Raw genomic sequence first — 24,097 nt, forward strand, 5'->3', positions numbered from 1 at the left:
TCGAATCTTAGGTGATAATTTTTTTTTATAGATACATTCTAGGAGTTTTGAACAAGTTTTTGTTTTTTTGTTTTTCTACAAGGAAACTTTTGATTCACAGTTTCGACACTCAATAGGTGCATGTTTAATTTTATTTTGATAACCTTTTTGCCAGTTTTGATGCTAATTCGGTTGTACGAATATCTTAAATTCATAAACACCAATTTGAATTTATTTTCAGGATTTGTCGTCGCTCAGTCCTCAAACTTGACAATGATATAATTAAATCCTCATGTGAAAATGTTTAAAATGTACGTCACAAAAATCATAGATTACCAAGTTTAATACAATCGAATTAGTATTATGAAAAAAAATGTTACGTTTATTTAAAAAAATCATTTAACTGTTTATTTAATGTGTAAAAATGACTGACTGTAAAACACTGTCAAAAGTCTAAACGAGATCTTTATTTGTAATATTAAACCGATAACTGCTGTAAATACTAGTTTTAAGTTTTGTTGAACTATTAGTATTATTTGCGAGACAGTGTTGGCATTCATCGTTTAACTGTTTAGTCTAATCGTTTTTTATACGATTTTAACGATTTCCCTAATAGTGTCGTCGATTTTATTAATCTCAACTATAATTTTTCTTAAATTATATAAACCTTTCAGAATATTTAAAGAAAACATTTATAATATAACTGTTTATAGAGGTCTTTTACCACAAAGAAATGGCAACCTATTGGTGCTAAAACGTGAAAAGAGCACCAATAGCCTTGCTGACTGGCAGTACTAACTTAAACAGCAGAAAGATTGTCCCAATTTTATAACCGTATGTCAAATGGGGACAAGCTTTGGAACTAATATTATATCGTCTTTCGTAATTAATCATTAAATTTGGCAATATACCGAGCAGCGCCAACTACCGGGTCTAATAGGGTTATAAATAATTTTCGATAACAAATAAAAATAAAATTTTTGGCAAAAATAATAATCTTTCCGGATCACTACAGTATGCAAAATATACTCTACGACCTATTCTCATACCTCCAAATATACATAAAAATAAATTATAAAAAATCAGTCGAGTTGTTGCGGAGGATTGCGACTACAAACACCGATTTTTTATAAAGAGAAATACGAAGAAGAGAACTATGAGGTCGTGATTAGAGAATTATTTTAGAAATTTATGATCAAATTAACAAATAAGAATACAACTTAATCTACCTTACTTATTACGTTGTACAAGTTAGAAAGATGTGGTGAGATTTTAAGTCTGATATAAAGTTGTTAAACAGACTAAATGTTTACATACCAACACTGTTGCTTAAGCAATGTGAGTTTGCACTGAGAGCTTAGTGTGTAAATAATTGATGTCCTTTGTATGCTTATAGTATGTTTCAGTTTTTGAATGGAAGTTGTTAAATATAGTTTCTTCAGTAAAGTTGTATAAAATAAAAGTAAATATTCATAAACACTGCTTTTTACTTTTCACCCATCATCTTCAGTCTATTACATCAGTCTTACTAAAAGATTAGCTTGCTCGCTATCAAGATGTTTTAGCATATCAAACTGAATCTTCATAGTAAAATGGAGCTAATGTCAGTCTGTTAAGAGTTGCAAATCCTGTATCTCTGATTTTTGTTTCACAAACATTGTCAAAACCACAAGCCTTTATGCAATTCAGATAGATCCATTTTAATCAAATATAAAATTTTAATTTTTATACACGAAAACGACGATTCCTTGAATGCGAGCGAGGACTTTTTGTACTGTTCTATAGATGGGTACAGCTTAAGCACAGGTGACTCTAATGCGATTAATTATCATCTCACAAAAAAGGTAGGCCACTACAGGGAACGGGTCTCCTCCAGCAATGAGGATTGGTGACCTTTGACACCTTTTGAGAACATTATGGAGAACTCTAAGGCATGCCGGTTTCCTCACGATGTTCTCCTTCACCGTTGAAGCTATAGTTATAGTATTATATAGTTACGGCTAACTTATAGAATGAAAATTAATTTGTAGTGGTATCTTTATATAATAATTTTTAGGATTATAAAAAATATGTTTTTTTTTATATTTGTTTGAACTTTTACGTTTTGTTTAATTTAATTCCAACTTGTGTATACACACTGCACATCTGAGGATTGGATGGGTCACGGGATCATGGAATATAAATGCTGATATTGATATTTTTATTCGGCTATAATACAGACCTTATCCCACTTGATTTAGAGGATTTCTTTATTAACTAAACGAAGTGTTCGGTACCATTATCAATAAAGTGTGTCTGTTGTATGGGAAATATTAAGTTATTGTGTTTTCAGTATTTGTTGCTAAAGCGGCATCAGAAATACATCTATGAAGATTTTCAATTTTAACCGTCACGGTTCATGAGATACAGCCAGACGGAGTCTTAGTGATACAAGCCCCGCAAGTTGATATTGCGACGGAACCTTGTCACAAACAGCTTCGTGACGTCATACGTCGCGAAAACGTACAGATAGCAAAAAAATAATTGTAATAATTTTGTATTTTTTAGGCATTTTGCGCGTACAGTAACTGAGCCAGAAATGACAGACAGTGTAATCTAAGAATATCGGTACGGCTGTTTATAAATAAATAATAAATAAATAAATATCTCTGGACACTATTCACACAGCGCCACACACAACAAAACTCAACAATAAAACAGGATAACAAAAACAAACCGCTATAAGTAACAAAACAAGTATTCGATGCGCGTAAGCACGTAAGCGCGGGCTGACCTTGCGAACGGTACTGACGGTGCGATGTCGACTACGTCACCAAGATGGCCGCCAATCGCAATATCAACTTGCGGGGATTATAGTGTCCTGCTTTACCCTTTGGGTACGGAACCCTAAAAATAACGTTTTACCATACGTTCAAATGTTCAATCTGCAGCTCTGATCCTAGTTTAAACGCGTAACCCGAGTTTAGCTTGCTTGATCGTGTTAAGTTACAACGGGGAAATCGATCTTGTAATGAGGTATCCTAATTTTTTTTTACAAAAAACAAGTGTTACAGTATTTTTTTTTTTTTTTTTATCGTTGGTCGCATGGCATGTTCAACTACGGATCCCGAGGTCTTGGGTTCGTATCCCCGGTCGGGCCAAAAATGGTAAGGTATTGTGTATTTTCTGTTAAACAATTTTCAGTAGGTACTAGCCCTTAGTTAAGAAATTGACGGCGTCAGCTCCCGTGCCTCGGAGAGCACGTTAAGCTTTCGGTCCAGGTGGTTACTATCATTAAATTTTTATAATGGTCGTTAAAGTTCACCAACCCACAATGGAGTAGCGTGGCGGGTGTACCCTCTGAAACAGTCTCCCCCTCTCTCTGAATTCTCAGTTTATTCGGGCACGTGTCCAGTCGTAATGACGTTTACATTGAGCATCTTGTGGTTCAAGGAAAAGTGGTACCTTCTACTTTTCCTTAAGCACGCGGTAGATCACCGATGAGACGGATGAACCAAGGGCCGCAATTGAGGCTCCTCTACATGAATGTATAAGAAAGGCAACCGGTAGGGAATAGTGGCGACGGATTGTAAAGCGAGCCACTACATCCAAATGACGACCACCACCAGTCTGTCAAGACTGTAGACTGAAAAAAGAAGATTATATAGTAGAAACGTCGCTCACGGACCTCAAAAGTGGGTAAATAATTAAACATTTGATTACTAACAACTTTGGTTTATGACATGGAATTGGTGGGTATTTTGATATAAATACAATTGCATTATCGATATACTCCAGTTCTACATGGACTCGAACGATGCAAAGATACCTCCCGGTGTCTTAGTCGTTTATCACAAGTGTATCTCATTTGAAATAGCTATAAAACTCTTAAATACTATTAATTCATTACTGATATGAATTTTAGACAATAATGGTTCGGTATAGCACTTTGATATCCAAAGAGATTTTGAAAGCATGACAAAAATATTTTACAAATGAGTTACCTTCTTTCTCATCGGGAAAATGCTGGGAAGTAATAAATGAGTTTTTTAGGAAAATGAAATTAAAAACACAAACCCGCTTAGAATACGCTTATATTTTAAAATTAAATTAACAATAATAATAATAATAAATTTACATTAACATATACTTAGCTACTTTGTAAAAATCCTTTACATATACATATTACATCTAATATTTTATATCAATATGATAAAGTGATAGGAGTGGAAAAAATCGACTCGGATTATAAAAAAGTTTAGCTTGGAGCTACATTCAAAATCACGTATCAGTTTGCACGAGCGAAGCGAGCGCTAAAACCTATTAGGACATTTATAAATATTCTTAAAATGAATAAAGCTACGCTAGCTTAATTTTATTGTTTATAATATTTTACTGTTCATTGAATAAAAACATGGGTTTTCGGTAATTCTTAACAGTTATTTTACAAAATTATTAAAGTTTCAATCTAATTTTATGTGAATTTTCAAACTGTGGCAGTGAAAGTGTTATTAAAGGCACTGCCAGGAAGTCTAGAATTACCTGTAGTTTTTTTGGATAGGTATTTATTTTTTAGGCCGATATATTCCAATGAATGTCCTACTGAAGTTTTTCAGTATAATACGAGACAATTTCACAGATTTAGTATTTTTTTCATCTACCCTCGGGATTTTGGGTATTTACATTTAACCTACCGATTTTATTATCTAATTATTATAGGAAGTCTTATTATTATCGCATTTAGACTTTCGAGACTCCCGACGCTGTCTCACTGGACGTTTAGTTTGTGACTGGCTCACAAAACTCAGCTGAAAGAGAGTCAAATTCGCTGCGAACTGCTTACTATACGCGTAATGTTACCACCACCGTCCTACTAGGAACATGCTCTCATAGAAGAGAGGGAATTAGCATTAAGATCGTGACATGACCAGAAAACCATACTTTTAAATACATTAATATTTTTTTTCCATTTTTATAATGCAATCTAGGAATTGGCGAGTTCTAAGTAAATAAGTCCTAAATGAAATTTTATAATTTTATTAATATATTTTTATCTACACTAATAAACTATCAAGTAAATCAAAACAAACAGAAGTACTTAGTCATAAGAAGTATTTTTTATTTCATCCTATAATTTTATAAGAATAAATAAATAACTAAGAAAAAGATACCTTCTTAATTTTTTGTTATTAGAGGCAACTTTGTATTTTTTTCTGTCGAGAATAAAGCTGATAACTTTTCAGTCAGAAATGTTCATAGAATTAAGAACATACAGAATCCTCTATTATTTGCATGCAGTGCATTGTCTCCAAAAACATAGAACACGTCCCGAGCACGTCTCACTTCACACCCGCTGAATGTTGCTAGTTCACAAACTCTACCCATTTTCCTCATTTTATGGTTAACGTTTAGAACATTTAGAGGTAAAATAATTACTGTCTACTGCTAAATGAATGTGACTAACCACCTTTTCGAGAAACACTACTTCGCTATGAAAAACTATAAAGATTATAAAAAGTTTATATAGTTATAAAAGTTAGCCTCATTCAGCGGCACTCAGCGCCTTAATTGTGGCCAAATGCCAATCGAAAACGCTACGCCTAGTGAGACAAATGCCTCAAAACGCGTATATTAAATTGTGCCGTCTTATAAGTAGATAAATCAATACAAAAATATTTATTTATCTATTGCTAAAATAAAATCTTTAAATTAAATTAGAGTAATTATATAGATTTTATTTTAAATTCTGTGGATAGATTATAGGACGAGAGGACGGGTATTGCGAATCGGCTGAATTATGTATATTTTGTGTAGTAGGGGAATCGTATCAGCCAATTTGAATGACAAGGTTGCTTGGCTCCGGCTCCGCTTTCAGCTCTCACAAGATAGAAAAATTAATGTTAAAATGTAAAATGTAAATTGTTGATGTTGGAAAAGAGCAACTGCTGAGTTTCTTGCCGGCTTCTTCTCGGTAGAACCTACCATCCGAACCGGTGGTAGAGTCAATACAAACAGACAGACTTGACGTTTCAAAAGTGCTTATATTAGGCCTACTTGAAATAAATGAATTTGAATTTGAATTTTCAATCAGAAAGGAAAAATTCGTTTATAAGTAAATTTTAACATCTCTTTAAACAAGTACATAAATAGTTAAAGTACCAAAAAATAAAAGATTACATTATCATGTATAATCATTGCCCAATTATTTTAATATGATATACCCTATCTACGCAGTTCGTATACTTATATTATAATATGTAAGCTCATCAGTAGAATATGAAAAAGAAAAAGCATAGACGGGTGTATAACTTTGCGTAAAAAAAAAATATTGTCTTTGGTATCCCAATCATTAAATAAATGGTATTTGATACCAAATTTTGGTAATCTCAGTAAGACTAGTTTTTAAAAAATATACCTAAGGCTTAGGCAATATATAATTTACATAGGAAAGCATAATTTTCTTTATGGACAGTATTTTTTGGTTGGTTACAGAGATAGTCACATTGCATAGACGAGATATAAGCAAAGGTAATGCCCGTAGACAAGGTAAAGACGTTCAATGTATTATTGCATATTTGCAATATTCATTAACTTTCTGAATTAATGAATATATAACGTTTACTGTCTGAACCTGGTCCATAAGCAATAATTTATATACAATCGAAACTTTGCTTAAAGGCAATGTTTATTATTTGTCTAAACCTTGTCTATGCTCCATTTTTATAGATTCTTGCCTATGATCTTTTGAGCACAACAAGGTTTTAAATGTAAGTAACATTCAAAACTTCGTTGTGCTCAAAAGCAACGGTCACTAGAATTTGCCCATAGACAAGGTTTAGGTTGTCAATAAATTATATTGTCTATGGTATTCATGAACATTCTAAACCTTGTCTAAAGATGATATTTACACATTGATCTTAGCCAAAAGGCCGAGAAGCGATAATAATATAATATAGCGATATAATATTTCACAGTGCCTGCACGCATGACAAAAAGCCAATAACCCAAAGAAGAAGAAGAAGATGATATTTAGTATCGTGACCGTGTCTATGGGCAAGAATTATTAACTGTCTTAATTTTGCTATAGAATGTAGCTCCAAGCGTAAGTGCATATCGAAAAATGGGAATGAAAATGAAATTTGATTTCATTTTTTTTTATAATTTCTTTCATCATGATGTGGTTTTATATTAATCTAAACTCACTTATCATCAGTCTCAATACCTTTGACTTCCGCAGAACGGGAATGCTTGTACGTTTTTAATCGTACAGAATAAAAAATGATTATCTTTCAATAACGTTTATGCCTGTGTAGTGAACACGGCTAACAAGGCCATGGTTAAATAAGTAACGCCTAATCAAAGAAGATCCTAGGCACATATGTACATTTCACCAATCGATTTTCACTTAGCAACTCATATAAGCTAACTTATCTATGATTCTTTTCATAAGGTAGTGGTATTTAATGTTTGTATTATCATATATTTCATTTTTTGTATGGATTTAAAGTTATAAAAACACCTAATTTATAATTTTTTCATATGTCAGTTTACGAGATCCCTAAACATTACGCACCGCGAGTTCACAATTTAAGCGTTTTCTAGGTTCAGTGAAAACGGGCATAAATGAGATTTAAATTAAAAAAAAAAAATGTTTTACGTTGATTCACTGTAAACTTGATATCATGATAAGAAACAATTTTAACGATCAAATTAAACCATAAGATAGGTAAAATATTCTTATGTTTTTTCTCTACGATTAATAACGTGAGTGCATTCTTCCCAACACATGGTACGAAATTATCCGTGAATTGGTCTTAAGATATTTATGTTACAATTAATCAATTCACTGTTAGTGACCGACCCAAACTTTTTTCTAACTACGACAGGTAAAATTACGTACAGCATTATCACTGAACTAAATGACAACGATAATAAAAGCATGAGCAAAGCGGATATGTAATCCAATTGTTTGATTTTCTTTTAAATTTTTGCAATACATTTGATAAATTCCAGTAGATTGACTTACCCGTCAGTGCCGATTTCATGACTTGTAACTTCTCTTCCAATGTTGCCAATAATAAATAAATCTAATCAGGCAATTACCTTTTTTCATTGCCAACTTTAAGCGTGATTAACGCATTTGTACAATTAAAAATATCTTAGGACAATTTAGAATTTTTGACTTACCCGTCAGTGCCGATTTCATGACTTGTAACTTCTCTTCCAATGTTGCCAATAATAAATAAATCTAATCAGGCAATTACCTTTTTTCATTGCCAACTTTAAGCGTGATTAACGCATTTGAACAATTAAAAATATCTTAGGTAAATTTAGAACTTTAGGCACTCAAACTCTATAGGACGAGAAATAAATGAAGCCGGAAAAAAACGGTAAAGATATGCAGATTCTGGTCGGTCACTAAACTCTATATTGTTTATGGATTGATTGTGTCCATGAGAATCCTAATAACAAGACACTGGAAATGCCTTTTTAGCACTTTAAGTATAGAAAATACTTGTACGCCGAACGGCGCCTCCAGCTGCCGTAAAGAGTTCGAAATGGAATTCTACGCGATCGGAGTCATACATGTTTGTTTTTCACAACGGCGTACACTAGTTATTATTGAGCGTAACAGGCAATGTAGTTTAATAATAATTATAATAAAATCACTGTTTAAAAAAATGTTTTCTAGTATCATATATCGTTCGTGTGCTCTGAGTCACGTTAACTAAACAACATTTAGCAGTGTCTCATTAATAGAATTTCTGCGATTGTGTCTAATTATAATTGTCTTTGTTCTCGCCATTGGTCTCCCCGTTGATGATGGGGGGTACTGGCGGCCTGATTGGAGGGGCGGGTATCACCTGCGAATTTAAAAACAGTAAATTAATAACTTATCTCTAACATTTTACGACGCTTGTTTGTTGCACCACAATCCAAAATGGCGTCGCCTAAGAAACTACATCGTGTAATGCCTTATTTACACTTTATTAAGTATTCATTGAAAGTGTCAAGTGATTAGTAAAGTCAGCTTATAAACGGCAATAAAGTTTTCAGATCTCTACTAAATATTATAAATGTAAAAGTATGTTTGTTTGTTTGTCCTTCCTTCATGTCCTTACTAACCAACAAATCAACTTAAATTTTGGCATAGAGTTAGTTGAATGGACGGAGAGTAACATAGGTTACTGTTTATCCCAGACGGTTATCACAGGATTTGTAAAAAAAACCGAATTAATCACTTTTTCAAGCATTAAGCAACTCTTATACGTAGTACATAAAAGATTTAAAAGCTCGGGTATGAGTTTATCTAGCCAATTCAATTTTTTGACACTGCGATGCTGATTGCAAAAATAACACTCGTTCACGATATGTCTCTTGTTGACTTCTTCTTAAACCAGAAAGCCTTCTCCTTGTAGCTTCAGTTTTAAGTAAACGGAGGTAGTTATCACATCATCTGACTACATAGGAAATATGCAATAACACAAAAAAAATCGACTTTTAATCTTATCATTTAAAATACGCGACGTTATTTAGCACTGAACGTGTAGTTTCTTAAACGGAAAATAAAAAATGAAATCCACAAACCAAAAACCACAAATCAAATTTGCAAAGACAAAATGAACCCATTTCCCACAAAAAAAAAACCTCATGTGACACATCAAAACTGTACATAAAAACAGCCTTTCTTAATTAATTAAAAAAGAATCCCACAACCAAACCATAGATCCCAACACCGAAAATAAGGAGAGACTTAACTGGAAATCCATTCTTCGTTTTATTATTTACTACAAAGTCATGCTAATGTTTTTTCTACGCTAACGAATTGGTTTTTTGAACAATCTTGTCGACATGATGCTTAAAACTAGAAATGTCATCCATAACAAAGTCAAGAAATCCGCGCACGACTCGAGCTTAATCTGATTTCATAGAACCAAATCTTAACTTGACGAATAATGGCGTTAGCACACCATAACGCAGCCTGTTTTTTTAAAAACCTATATCTTCACTCAAAATTGTTCTAATTCAAGTAGGTATAATAAAAGCACCTTTGAAACGTCAAGTCTGTCTGTTTATAGTGACTCTACCACCAGTTCAGAAGACAGGCATATTAAAACTTAACGAACAATTGTCTTCGCAGACAATATCAAATCAACATCAACTCAGAAAGCAATGAAATATAAACTTTATATTTTGTAACATAAGGTCCACTTTCAAAATTATTGTATATGACAAGTGAACATACACATCATATAGCACCTTATGGCTCATGATTTAAAGCTGAAATTGTAATTGCCATGACAATCGAGTCCGTCAATGTGTTATGCGAATGCCATTAATCATATATTTCGTTTGTAAACTGAAGATAGCTGGATCAACTATTTTTAGTGACTGACAATGCTTCGCTAGAACGAGACTTTCTGATTGGCTGATACCATTCTACCATTGGGTAAGTATAAAGAGAGTATAATAAAAGGGGACATAAGTTGTATCCCCGATTATATCCCCCCCTGACAACGGATAACATTACCGACCTGCCAAAGCATGGCAACAAGGATTAGGAGAAGTTTATCCCCGTTTATTACCACACATATATTATTTGGATATTATTTCCACGCGTGCACCAATACTCGGCGATGATTTATGTGTCGCGTAGTGTTTTGTCACACTTCAACTGACAGCCTTTCAAATGTAAGAAAGTGACAAAACGCTGTGTAACTATTCCGGCGTTATGCCACATTTATTTGTAATGCCTTCAATATTCATATAACATGAAAGCAAGCTGTAATCGATACAAATACAATTAGGACAACCGTTTTAAATGCTTTAAAAAGTCTACCTACTAACTTTTTACAAAATAAATACGTATATTTACAAAATTTGGAAAACAAATCGAAATTTATCTTGCTTTAAAAATAATCGACTACTTATTCCTTTTTAAGCGTTTTATAAATGATAACGCAAAGCACGCTTTTTTAACGTTAATTTGTCCTATATTCATAAATTAAGAGACATTCATATCAGGAGTTAGATTTTAATTTTAAATAAAAAATACTTTTTGCTTTTTTTAATCTCTGCGTGTTATTAATAAACGTGGCATAACGTCTGAATAGTGAAAAGGTACGTAGTGTTTTTCCACGCTGTGACATTTGAACGATGTTGGACGCAAGTTTATTTTATTTTTTTAGCTAGCCCTTGACTGCAATCTGACCTGCGCGATGTTGCAGTCTAAAATGGTAGCGGGCTAACCTGTTACGGAGTATGGTAGTCATACCCCTAATCGGTTTTTACGCGACATCGCACCGGAACACTAAATCGCTTAGTGGCACGTCTTTGTCGGTAGGGTGGTAACTAGCCACGGCCAAAGAATTCCAGACCAGACCAGAGAAAATCATCAGACGACGGAACGGTTCCGACGTTATGCCACATTTAGTAATACAGGAGGGTTAACGTTTCTATGGGAAAATTCCAATTGTTAGGAATTGCAAGCGAAGCGAAGACGCGGGCAATAGTCAATATTTATTATAAGGTACTTAAGCAGCATGTCGACAAGAAGTTCAAATGTACAATTTGCGTACGTTCGCGCCTGACACGTCGTCCTCTTCGTCATCCTGTTAGAAAGAACAGTACACTTAGTATGAGATTTCAATTGAGTAACGTCAATGTAAAATATACCTTATACGGCTGGAATTAAAGAGTCGAAAATCCTGCAGTATAGTTTTGGACAAAGATTTGCAAACAAGGAGTCAATTTTGAAACATTACAACGTCAAAGTAAAACTTATCTAATTCTACACGAATTAAAGTCGCAAATCCGCTATTACGGATTACGACACTTAGAGTAAAATTTACAGCGACCGAGTCTGTTTCGAAACGCTTGACTTCAAAGTTAAACGTACCTAATGTCACTCGAATATAGGAGGGCGATGCGTCGCGGTAGGTCGGTTGTGTAGAATAGTGGTTGAAAGTTTGAAGGGGAAAAAGATATTTATTAAAAATTGTACGTGAACGAAGTTTCGGACAACATTCAATGACTGGACTGCCGAAGTAGTACGATGAAAGTCGTATTGTATTGATGCTATTGGTCACCGTGTGCAGGTCTGGGAGGTCTGGGAGGTTCGGGAGGTCTGGGAGGTTTGGCGTGTCTGGGAGGTTCGGGAGGTCTGGGAGGTTTGGCGTTTCTGGGAGGTCCGGGAGGTCCAAGAGGTTCGATGTGTTCTGGAGGTACTCACAGAGGGCTTGGGGCGGTGCGTGTCGACGGCGTCCACGGACAATGTGATGTGCTCCTCCCGACAGCCGTACGCCACGGGCGTCAGCTTGATCACCGTGTGAAGCGGGACGTGCAGGTACGGGAGGTCCTCTGCCGACAAAACAGTATCCTAAGCTTCGGGTTTAAGGCACATGTTAGTGGTATATTTGGAAATATGTACCAACAAAAAATATATAGCCAGCTGAACGCAGCCACATCTAGGTAAGGTTACTACGGATTTGGGCGCGTTTGTAACCCTCGTAGCTTTAGTTTTTAATTTGAGCAATAGAATAATCACCATCAAAACGAAACAAATCGATAAATATATATGTTATATGATCACCGGTCAGAGACTATGTCTGCCAGTAGCAGTGTATTAATGGCAGTCTGAGACACTATATATATATATATATATATATATATATATATATATAACATATCTTTACTAATTAATTTATACAATAATGGTACCAACAGGTTACAAAAAAAACAAGCTAACTATTAAATACACGTTAAACAACAATAATAAAGTATAATATAAGTTTTTTTTATGCTGCATAATGAGTGGGATCCCACATTGTTACCTCAGCATGCTTAAAAAATTAAAAAAAAAAAATATATACAGTGTATCAGTTGGAAGCTTTGACCCCCATAGTGAACCTAAGTATGCCAGAGAAAAAAAGAGAGAAGACTCACCAGCGGATTTGTCAAGGAAGTAGGCTAGCAGGCACCGCATGACCGCCTGGTGCGAAACGACCAGCACGTTGCCCTGGCGCTCCAGCTCCATGATGACGGGCTCGAGCCGCGCCACCAGGTCCTCGTAGCTCTCGCCGCGCGGGTATCGGTACGCGAACTTGTTTGCGTCCCGCGCGTTGAAGTCGGACGGATACTTCTGCTGGATCTCCGCGTAGGTCATCTCCTCGCAGATGCCCTGGAGCGAAACAAAAAACTAAAGAAAACACTTTTTTGCCCTCAGTTTTAGGCCTTTGCCAGCCATATTGGTAGACATCACACGCCTTTGAAAACGCCTTTATATAGAAATATCATGAATGCAAGCTTTAAGGCACGAATGTGATATTTAATTCCAAATGGTTACTTAATAATAAGTAAATATGTTTTGTTTCGAGCGCACTTTTCTAATTTAATCTATTTAAAAAAAAATGAGTCCGAGAAAGCACCGAAAAAGTAAGAATGACTTTATAAAATCTTGCTGCCTTTATTTATATCTGCCAGTTTGGGATTACCTAACACTCATGACTGTAACTGGAAGTTTAAGACTCTTAATTTGAAGATATGTTACATATTTTTGGGCTACGATAAAGATTGTAAGTTGTGACTATTCATACCTGGTATGAATATCATCAGTTATAGAAATATCTGATTGCTAGTTACATGGCACTCGCTGCGGCGACTGGCAGTCTTGCCTATATCTCTGATTGCCAATCGCGTGTCACTCACCGCGGCGACTGGCAGTCATGTCTATGTCTGATTGCCAGTAACGTGTCAATCTCCGCGGCGACTGGCAGTCGTGTTTAAGTCTCCGATTGCCAGTCATATGTCCATTGAAATAATAGAAGCAGGCGTTAGTTGCGGGAAACCATAATATATTATGAAAATTAAACTTAATTTGCTATACTCCGCGAACAGCAGGAGAATTTGTATGGTGTAATTTATCATTGAGAGTACATTGCCGAGGATCTGTTTGGTGTGGTGTATCCGGATTGAATTATAAATTACACCATACAGATTCTCCTGCCGTTCGCGGATTATAGCAAATTAAGCTTAATTTTCATAATACAGTCATATGTCACTCGCCGCGGGTACTGGCACGCGTGTCGTGTCTATGTCTCTGATTGCCAGTCACTCACCGCGTCGATCTCGTTGAGCGCTTTCCACCGCTCCTGCGGCGCGCGAACGTCCTTCACGGTCTGTATGGCGCGCCGCATCCACGACGTCCACACTCGCAGGCCGGGGATGCTCTGCTGCTCGATGTAGCCGGACAGCGCGCTCGCATACTGTTTTCCGCGCACCGACAACTCGCTGTCGCCGCCTATCCTTCCTACGAGATTGTGCAAGCTCTCGCCATGCTGCGGAATGTCATTTTCGACCCATTACGGACCCACTACCAGTGTCGTGCACGGGGTTTTCGACTAGGATAGGCACCAAGCGGGTGGACGGCATAAAATGGCAAAAATCCTCCTCCCACACTAGTTATAGAAGCATTGCATGTAAGAAATGCACGCCCCTGCCTAATACATTGACCGGCAGGGCGATTACGTATCTCGAGGCTTGCGACAGACGTAAATCTTGCAATCACTGCTGTCAAACGTCTTTTTTGTTTATTTATTGTATGGAAAAGTAACGTTTGACAGCAGTGATTGCAGGATTTACGCCTGTCGCCAGATACGTAATCACCCTGCGGGTCTCCTCTACGTTTAAGGTCAAATGGGGTCACGGATTAATATATCAACAGCATTTTGACGACCTCATTGGCGCAGCGGTCAGCGCTGTGGTTATTAGCGGGAGGTACCAGGTTCGATTCCCGGCAGGGGAATTTTTAATTTTAGGATTTTTCTGGTCTGGTCTGTAGTTGGTTACCATTCAACCGAGTAATACGTGCCGCTAAGGGGTAAAAACCGATTAGGGGTATGGATTTAAAATAACTGCCATACCCCTAACTGCAGGGAGATTACGTATTTCGCGACTCTCACTTTTGTTAATTTATTGTATGGAAAAGTGCCGTTTGACAGCAGTGATTGCAAGAATTACGCCTGTCGCAAGCCTGTCGCGAGATACGTAATCACCCCGCAGTTAGGGGTATGGCAGTTATTTTAAATCCATACCCCTACCGGTTAGCCCGTTACCATCTTAGGCTGCATCATCACTCACTCACAGCAGGTGATACTGCAGTCGAGGGCTAACTGGTAGTTGAATAAAAAATAATGCGATTTCAATTAATAACAATTGTTCAGCGAGCTCACCCTAGTCAAATAGATGGTTCGAGGTACAATGTGTATGTTCATGAGGTAATACACGATCCTGCTCTGTATGTGACCCTCGTGTTTGTGGACCACCACCTTCTCCCCCGTGTCGTATATCTTCATGAAACTGCACTCCGACTCTAGCGCCTCCTCCAGAGGTTCATACTTCTCTTTGTAGTGCTCTATCCTTAGACGGAAGTCGTTTAGGACGTTGTCAGCGTTTTGAATGTTCGTGTAGTCGGGGCTGCTCACTTTTACCTCCTATAATAACAACAATAAATATTTATATCACAATTTAAGCTTTTACATGCGTTCTTCGTTCTTCTTTTATTACGGTTTTCAAAAAAATCAAAAAAATTCAAAATTCATTTATTTCAAGTAGGCCTAATACAAGCACTTTTGAAACGTCAAGTCTGTCCGTGTGTAGTGACTCTACCACCGGTTCGGAAGGCAGATTCTACCGAGAAGAAGCCGGCAAGAAACTCAGCAGTTGCTCTTTTCCAACATCAATAATTTACATTTTACATTTTAACATTCATTTTTCTATCTTGTGAGAGATGAAAGCGGAGCCGGATGCTTCCGAGCAACCTTGTCATTAAGAAACTCATCTCAACTCAACTCAAGTTTTGTACAAATCCCGTGGTAGCAATTTGTTTTCCTGGAATAAAATTCTATGTTACTCTCCGTCCTTTCAACTGCGATGTTTTAATCACGTTTTTGAAATACTTAAAATTATTTATTTCAAATATGGCTGCTAACAAACTATTTGTAAATACGTTACATTATACAACGTGTGAATGAAAACCGAAATAATACTTCACAGGATTTAAAGGTATATTATCTACTGCCACGGAGAAAATAAAAACCGAAAACCTAATAGTTTTTGAGTAAACAACTGCCACAGTTTTACTGAAATCATATGCAAAATTAAAATAAAGTGATTAAGTGTGTTACTTGATTAGGTACGCGTCGCGTAGGGTAGGTACTACGCGCGTGTCGGTCTTTTATTTTTAATATATTATAAGGAAACACTTAGAATGTTTTGAATTAGTTTGTATGAAAAAATAAATATGCTTCTTATGATTTAATATTTTTACAGCGGGGTAGGTACTATGCGCGTGTCGGTATTTTATCTTCAATATATTATAAGTAAACACTTAGAATGTTTTGAATTAGTTTGTATGAATAAATAAATATGCTTCTTATGATATAATATTTTTACAGCGGGGTAGGTACTATGCGCGTGTCGGTATTTTATCTTCAATATATTATAAGTAAACACTTAGAATGCTTTGAGAAACATATTTATTTTAGTTTGTATGAAAAAATAAATATGTTTCTTATGATTTAATATTTTTACAGCGAGATTCCTTATGTAATATAATGCACTTTCAGTAACAGTATTTCGTAATTCGGTTACACGTCTTATATCGTCTGTGGGGCCCGAAAAGAAGTTATTTGCACTCTTTGTAAGGATGGCAGTGAAAAGGAGTTAAGGCCTTACTGCCGTCCTTAAGCTAAAGTGTCATTAACTACAAAAACCAAGTTTCGAGATATGATCGAAAAAGCGTGAAAATATAAAGAAACGATGCTATCTGATAACTAATGAACATTTACAAAACTTGAAACTATGAAAATGTAGATCTGAACGGAGCACTTTCGAATAACTGTATCTGGAAGTTTCTAGAGTAAATAATAATTAAAGCAGGAGATTCTTGGCTTTTTAGTCTAGGATTTTTTCTGATAACGGCTTGTATTTATGTCCATAAAAATATAACAAAATTTAAAAAGAAAATGGACTGTAACAATATAAATATTAAAAGCAAAAATAATCTCGCTGTGCAGTTTACGACGAGTTTACAGGTCTAAGACCAGGGCGCGTTTGGAACCCTCGTAGCTTTAGGTTTAAGTTGGCGAACCCAGTTATCACCATCCCCTTACAATTATGTAAACATGTATGTATGAACGCTTCATAAGTGTATGTGACAGGCCTACATGAATAAAGAATTTTAAATTTGAATTTTAACTGTATCTAGAGTTAATGATACTTAAAGCAGGAGATTATGGCTTTTAAATCTAGGATTTTTCTAGTATGTACATAACTTAAATATCGTTAGGTCAACCTTTAAGACGTTTTTGGCTTGGTTTGCATTTAATGGTTTTAGCTTTTGACGAAACATTAAAAATAATTTCAAAATCTAAACTAAAATTACTCTAAAGACTTAAACAACAGTAAAGGTTACTTTATGATCCTTAAAATTCTAAATAACATTGCACTTAAATGCGGCTCTGACACATTGTAGTCTAGAAAAATAGAAATTATTTGTTTACAGTAGTGTTTTTTGGGGAGTATTGTAAAACTAAAATGTGGCTTATTGCAGATGATTTAACGGTACGGTCTGACGGTAGTTATACTTAAAATATTTTCAAAGCTTTAACGTTCGAAAGGACGTTTCAGAAACTTAATTATACAAAGAAATATTGTAAAAAACAATATAAATCTACTTTTAATAACAAACCAAAATATATATAAACAAATTACATTTTCGCACATAATTTTTTTTAGATATCTTTGATTTTGATTAAATTATCTAAGTAAAATAGCGTTAAAAAAGCAGATTTATCCAAATGTTGGTTAACGCCGTTATAGCTTGAGGATGGCAGCGTAATCCACCACGCTGGCCCAGTGCAGATTTGTAGACAAATAAACAAACATGGCGGTACACTTGGCGACCTGGGCGGCCAGCTAAGGCTGGCTGGAGTGACCCAGCGGGGAGCCGTACCAGTGGCACTACGTACAACGGAAGGTTCCGGCCGACCGAGTAAGGAGACAAGCCCAGAGAAAGAAGAAGAAGAAGCAGAAACATGGCGGCAGTACTTCCGAGGACGAGCTCTGCCACAAAGAACTCTACTACTACTAGGCTGATTTAAATAAATGTCTCGCACCATAATGTTCTGCTCGATGATCCTCGGGTCGTCGCAGATGGACTCCACGAAGAACAGCTTGAAGCCCATCTTGTGCACGACGATGTCTCGGATCATGCGCCGCCGCTCCATGGTCGAGTTGGTCGCGTCGAACACCTGCAACCATTCATCCAGTTCTACTCATGGCATATAATCTCCTCTAGCCAATGAATGAACAACATACGGGACCCTTTACACGAGTAATATTGAAGCATTTAAAACCACTCTACACTACTAAAGAGTACAGGCGGTTTTTTTCTGACAGCGTTGGCAGCCGAGCTTAGTATACCTGCTAGTCTATCTATATGGGTACCCCACTTAAGCTTACGATCCAAGGTCATGCCCAGAAAAACTGGGGAACTTTCCATTTTTAGTGATTTTCCATTTATAATAAAAAAATATTAATTTTCTTTACTTTTTTTAAAATAAATTCTACACACGTTTTTTTGCATGTAAAAGTAAATTACTGACAGTAAACCAGTGCGACACATGCGACAAAGCACGGCTTACATCGTCACAGTAATCCCTGCCTATATCAATCTTTAAATTAGAGATGTATCATCTGCAAACAGTCCCAAAAACAGAAAGGGACCCAAAATTAAACCTTGTGGGACACTCATTGACGTTGATAACCCCTGCGACTTTATGTCTTTTATGCATAACCTTTGGACCAACCAAATTAATTGCAACAATTGTTTTTTTTTATATTCTAGCTATTCAGTTTTAAAATATGTTTTGTTATAAATAAATAATCTCCATCGCCTCGTTGTTAGAGCGAGACAATGGGAGACAGAAAGAGATGTGTATGACACTCACGGCCACCTCCCCGCCTTTGACCAGCCACTCGCAGACGTCGTGCAAGGCGTCCAACGCGCACTGTTGTCGGATCGCCATCGCCTCCTTGTTGTCTGCGCGGAAGAACTCGTGACTCGTGTACGCGGTGGTCGCGTGACGCCTATACTCGCCAAGATTGAAAACTGCCAACAATAAAACAATACTGGTTCAATGAGCCTATAATCTCCAAAGTCTAAATGCCTACTAAATAAATATCAAACACTGGTGGGATTTGAGTACGATTTAATATATTTTTTAATCTGCAATGATGTCGATGATGAAAATAAAGTGCAGTGCAATTCAGAAAGAGAAGGTTTTCGGCCGTAGGCCATCATGCTGGCCAGGTGATAGACTTCACACGCCTTTGAGCACGTTAAGAAAACTCTCAGGTTTCCTTACGATGTTTCCCGTCACCGTTAAAGCAAGTGGTTTCATTGTTCAAATTAAGAGCGAAAACAACTACGAAAATAATTTACTAATTGATTGAAATCGGAAACTTTCAATAGATGTTGTTTGTTTCTACTTTTATGAATTATTCTGCGCGTAAAACAGCGAAGAATTCTTACGCTACTTGATCAGTAAAAAAAGCTACAATGTCTATGCCACAAAACTGTTAACTTTGATAAACAGTACTAAGGATTAGTAGAAGCTAAAGAATTGTAGACAAAATTAAGCTTTAACGCAAGGCAGATAAGATACATTTTACTTCGATGTTCAAATATTTCCATACTCGAAAACGACTTCTCAATTGCGAGCGAGCAAGTTTTGTACTAAGCCTACGTATATACCATCAGATTTAGATGGTGTTCAAAGTACTCACCCCTGGTGTTAATTCCTATCCAATTAAGGTAACGTGAGAGCTTCTTGGAGATGTAGGTCTTCCCTCGCGCGGGGAGCCCCACCATCGCGATCACGTGAGGAATGTTTACATAGTTGGCCCGCTCCCCTGTAACAAAACAAATAATTAAAAATCAGGATACTTTTTTACTAGGCAATGCCTAAGTTTAAGTAACGCATAATCAAGGAAGATTCTTAGGCATACCTATAACCTAACTTGTCCACACCACCTGCCCACTTGTGTATACCAAACCTTGTGGCAAGAACCCTATTCTTGCCACAAGGTGTGGTATTTTGTGTTTGAGTCTATGATATATTATGAAAATTAAGCTTGATTTACTATATTCTGCAATAAACAGGACCGTCAACATCTGATTGAGGGAACATTGATGAAGATCTGTTAGTTGTGGAGTATAAAGATTGAAGAAATTATAAATTACATCATACAGATTCTTCTCATTTTTGTAGAGTATAGCAAATGAAAATTAATTTTCATAATATAGTTAAATAACACAGCAATGCTAATACAATATAAACAAACTTTTTATCACCTCACTGATAGCAGTAAGAAAATAAACAGGCATCAAAACATCAAACAAGATAGCGACTGGCCATTACTGACTAATCCCATGATTGATTAGTTTAATATTATTATTGATAATTAGAATGCAAGGTGATTTAAGCTGATGACTTTCACATGTGTTTCACAAGTTGCTCTCCCAGTGCAGCGGTGATAGCCTAGTTGTTAGGACTTCAGCTTCAGTTTCTGGGCCTGAGTACACACCTCTTACATTTCTAAGCGATGCACGTTTTAAGCATTTTTTTAAGATATTATATAATATATATGATATATATGTTTTATTTATATATTTGTATAATTTTAAATATTATTTATTGCACCACCTACCTCTTTTCTATGTTTTTTTCCTTTTATGCCATTGGTTGCCTGGAAGAAATCGCTATGTAGCGATAAGGCCACCAAATTGTACTCTCTTGATATGTATTTATATCTCTGTAACTACTTTTTTTCTTTGGTGTACTATAAAAGTGTATTCATTCATATTAATAATTGATGGACCAAGCATATGGCCCACCTGATTGTAAGTGGAAAATTAAACAGAGTAAAACTTCACAGAGCATGCAAGGAACACTACCTGCATCATGCTGCCCTGTACCCATCAATTTGAAGCGTAGGTGTTAGTACTTCATGTGCCAGTGATTACACCAGCAACCTCAAACTATTGTCAAATAAAATAAAATCACACCAGCAACTACACCCTTTTATTATATTAAATAAAATATCACATGTTAACAGTTAACAAATAACATTGTTAGGAAACCTGCATGCCTGAGAGTTCTCCACAATGTTCTTATAGGTCACACAACTTTAAAATCATTATGGAGACATCCAACAATTTGCACTGGGCCAGTGTGGTGAACTACAGCCTAAATTCTTCTCATTGTGAGGGGAGATCCATGCCCTATAGTGGGATGGTAATGGGTTCATATGATGATGACAATGCAGTTGCTCAATCATCAAGGATAAGGGTGATTTTGGGCCCATCAGCTATTAGATTTAATATTTATTTTATTTAATAGAACAGAACAAATATAGAAAATATAAATTTACTTAAATAACATTACAAAGATGATATTACATCATACCTAGTGACTGAAATGAATATGGTTCTATGGTGCATTTATGAAAAAATATTAGCTTTAATAACTTAAAATATGCAAATCAAAGCTAAATACTTTCTTTTTGCTTTTTTGCTTTGATTGCTTGAGCTTACTCTTATATTTATCAAATTAATCAAATTGAATAATAAGATATATATTAACTTCAACTATGCAAAAGCATATTAAAATAAAACTGAAACTTTTTTATTTAATGAGCTACAGTATGTTTAATGGTAAATAAAATCTGCCAATAACATCTACCATAACAGTTTAGCCTAACTTAACAGAGCTATTGTGAGCTAAAGTACAGTTTTGTTGGGACTAAGACTAAGTAGTGTAAAGTCAAAATTGAATATTTCTTTATTAAAATTGCTCCATAGATGGCACTCTTGATGCATATATTCTATGAAAAATGTACAAGGAAATGATAATAGTAACTAGTAAGTAAGCTATAAGGGATCGAAATGTGCCCTGGTGTAAGAAGAAGCCCACTACAATCTTAGCTGGGTGTAACAGTTTCTTACTATAATTAGAAGTTTTTTTTTTTTGTCAGCAAATTAGGCCTTCATAGGATGAAGAAGATATAATAGAATGAAGTTTACATGAAGTATAAAATGTAATAATATTGATTGCTCAAAATTAAAACATAATTGAGTACTTTTACCAAAGCATTCCTGTCACAAGTATTTTAAGAGGATAATGTACACTTAATTTCCTAATTTTTAAGATGACATACCAGTCTATTTTGCTTATATCATTACTATCACCAGGTTCGAAATGCATTAATATATTGTTTTTATAAAACAACAGCTGACAATATGTTAAAAAAGCATATTTAAAAGACTTATTGATTTATTAAGGAATTTTAATAAAAAAGTAATTTGCCAAAATTTAGAGCCTCGGTTAAATAATATCTAATAATTATTCAACAGTCATAAGTTATTAGAAAATTTTATAAAACAGCCGATTACTTTAGGAAACAACTAATATAACTTTTGTTTAAACAACTACTTAAACTAAAGTTACAAAACTTATATTGATAACAGTGTAGTGTTTAGTATAGCAACGTAATAAGCGAAGATTTCCGCCCAAGTGACAAATTGATTTAATCAACCTTTCTAATTTGCAACAAGTTACAAGGAATCGTACTGACCATCCCCGAAAAACTGCTTGTTCAAATACTTCCAACCCTCCGCGCGGTTATCATCAGTGTCCATTTTATCAGCACTCTTCGATTCACACACGTGGAATAATTACACAATTACTTATCTTTGTTAATTAATTAAAACATTAAATCACAGTTTGCGGGACTGGAATTCGCGACTGGAAAACGTCAAATGCGTCAAATCGATAATGTCACCTGTGACAGTGACAGAGGACAGCTGTGCTCTAGGAATAGACTTAATATTCGGATACTGTTATTTGACCATTTTTTATTGTTTATCTGTTATAGAGTATAATCAATAGTAACACTTTTAACTTGAAGGAGCCCACATTGGAGTAGCGTGAAGGGGCTTAGGTATCTACTATGGCAGAGGAGCTTTTTGATTATGAGGATTACTAAGAAAAATTACTTCTTCCAAAAAATAAGGAATCTGTGTTTATTTTTACCAACTACCAAGACCTTAGTATAATTATCATGTTATTTTAGGTCGTTATTATAGACAAAAAACCAGGTAATACCTACATTATGTTCGCGCTTGATTACCCTAGTTAGGAATCCTAAATGCCAGTTCATCTTTACGGAAAATTACCTGATCAGATCATCAGATCATCACCTCACTATATCATAAGGTTTGTGTACGTGATTCTGATCATAATAATTACCGGGGATAACGAACGCACCTCACATCAATAATTGTAAGCAATAACCAATAAGGATCATTATTGGTTGACCCGAGTCGGTGTCAATTTCAGTAAACATCGATAACCTTTTCTAACGTGCGCAATAGACAAATACATATCGATTAATTAATATATATCTAATGAGCTGTTAGCCAAATAGCTTTTACCGCTTTTTATCAAAAATCCCGTGGAACTAATCTACTGTTTACCCTAGTCTAGTCTAGTCTAGTATCGTGGTTTCGCCAAGATCGGGTCAGCTGTTTAACTATGCATGTAATTAATAATTCGGCGATGCCACCTTGATGGTGACAAGTGTTAAAATAAAAAATAAAATAATTTAAACATTTCTTTAATTCTCAATACTGTGCCACAAAAAGTTTAGATTTAGCGCCAGATTAATTCCCAGATGATGATTTTCACTCTGTGTTTTTAAATTTACATTGGTATTTTATCTAACAGCCATATATCATTGTATGCTTGAGAGTCAAGACGTAGTGTTAGTGGGGATTAAATTATCAAGTGTCTTTTTGCTACAGATCTTTTAGATGTACGTTCGGCTGATATGACTTCAGAAGGTTCCGCTTTTCAACGAATACAAGGTATTACCTACAGGTACACTTATCATAATATGTTGATTATCACACTTATATTATAAAGACAAGTTTTTATGAAAGTGTCTAGGTATGCTTTTATACTTTTTTTATTTCGTTTACCATCAGCTTTTCATTAAAAAAAAAAACAAATTTAAA

The 24,097-nt window shown here is 35.4% G+C and overlaps 1 protein-coding gene across 4 annotated transcripts in view; it reads right to left on the bottom strand.

Annotated features, from left to right (window-relative positions):
• Positions 1-6,592: 6,592 nt before the first annotated feature.
• The window catches only part of LOC120628579 (6-phosphofructo-2-kinase/fructose-2,6-bisphosphatase), a 44,046-nt gene continuing 26,541 nt past the window's right edge, over positions 6,593-24,097 (bottom strand). Inside the window, exons 1-10 of one of the 4 annotated variants that reach the window (XM_039897017.1) lie at positions 22,657-22,835; positions 19,807-19,932; positions 18,969-19,129; positions 18,135-18,269; positions 15,189-15,449; positions 14,076-14,294; positions 12,904-13,138; positions 12,191-12,318; positions 11,538-11,570; positions 6,593-8,822 (exon numbers count right to left, since the gene is read on the bottom strand). In XM_039897017.1, the coding sequence (XP_039752951.1) occupies positions 8,736-8,822; positions 11,538-11,570; positions 12,191-12,318; positions 12,904-13,138; positions 14,076-14,294; positions 15,189-15,449; positions 18,135-18,269; positions 18,969-19,129; positions 19,807-19,932; positions 22,657-22,720 (1,449 nt within the window). In that variant the 5' untranslated portion in view covers positions 22,721-22,835 and the 3' untranslated portion in view covers positions 6,593-8,735. Of the gene's footprint in view, positions 8,823-11,537; positions 11,571-12,190; positions 12,319-12,903; positions 13,139-14,075; positions 14,295-15,188; positions 15,450-18,134; positions 18,270-18,968; positions 19,130-19,806; positions 19,933-22,656; positions 22,836-24,097 lie in introns of those variants that run through there. The other 3 variants (XM_039897014.1, XM_039897018.1, XM_039897015.1) reach the window with 3 other exon arrangements.

Source organism: Pararge aegeria, chromosome 13 (genome assembly GCF_905163445.1).
Source record: "Pararge aegeria chromosome 13, ilParAegt1.1, whole genome shotgun sequence".
Taxonomy (NCBI): Eukaryota; Metazoa; Arthropoda; class Insecta; order Lepidoptera; family Nymphalidae; genus Pararge; species Pararge aegeria.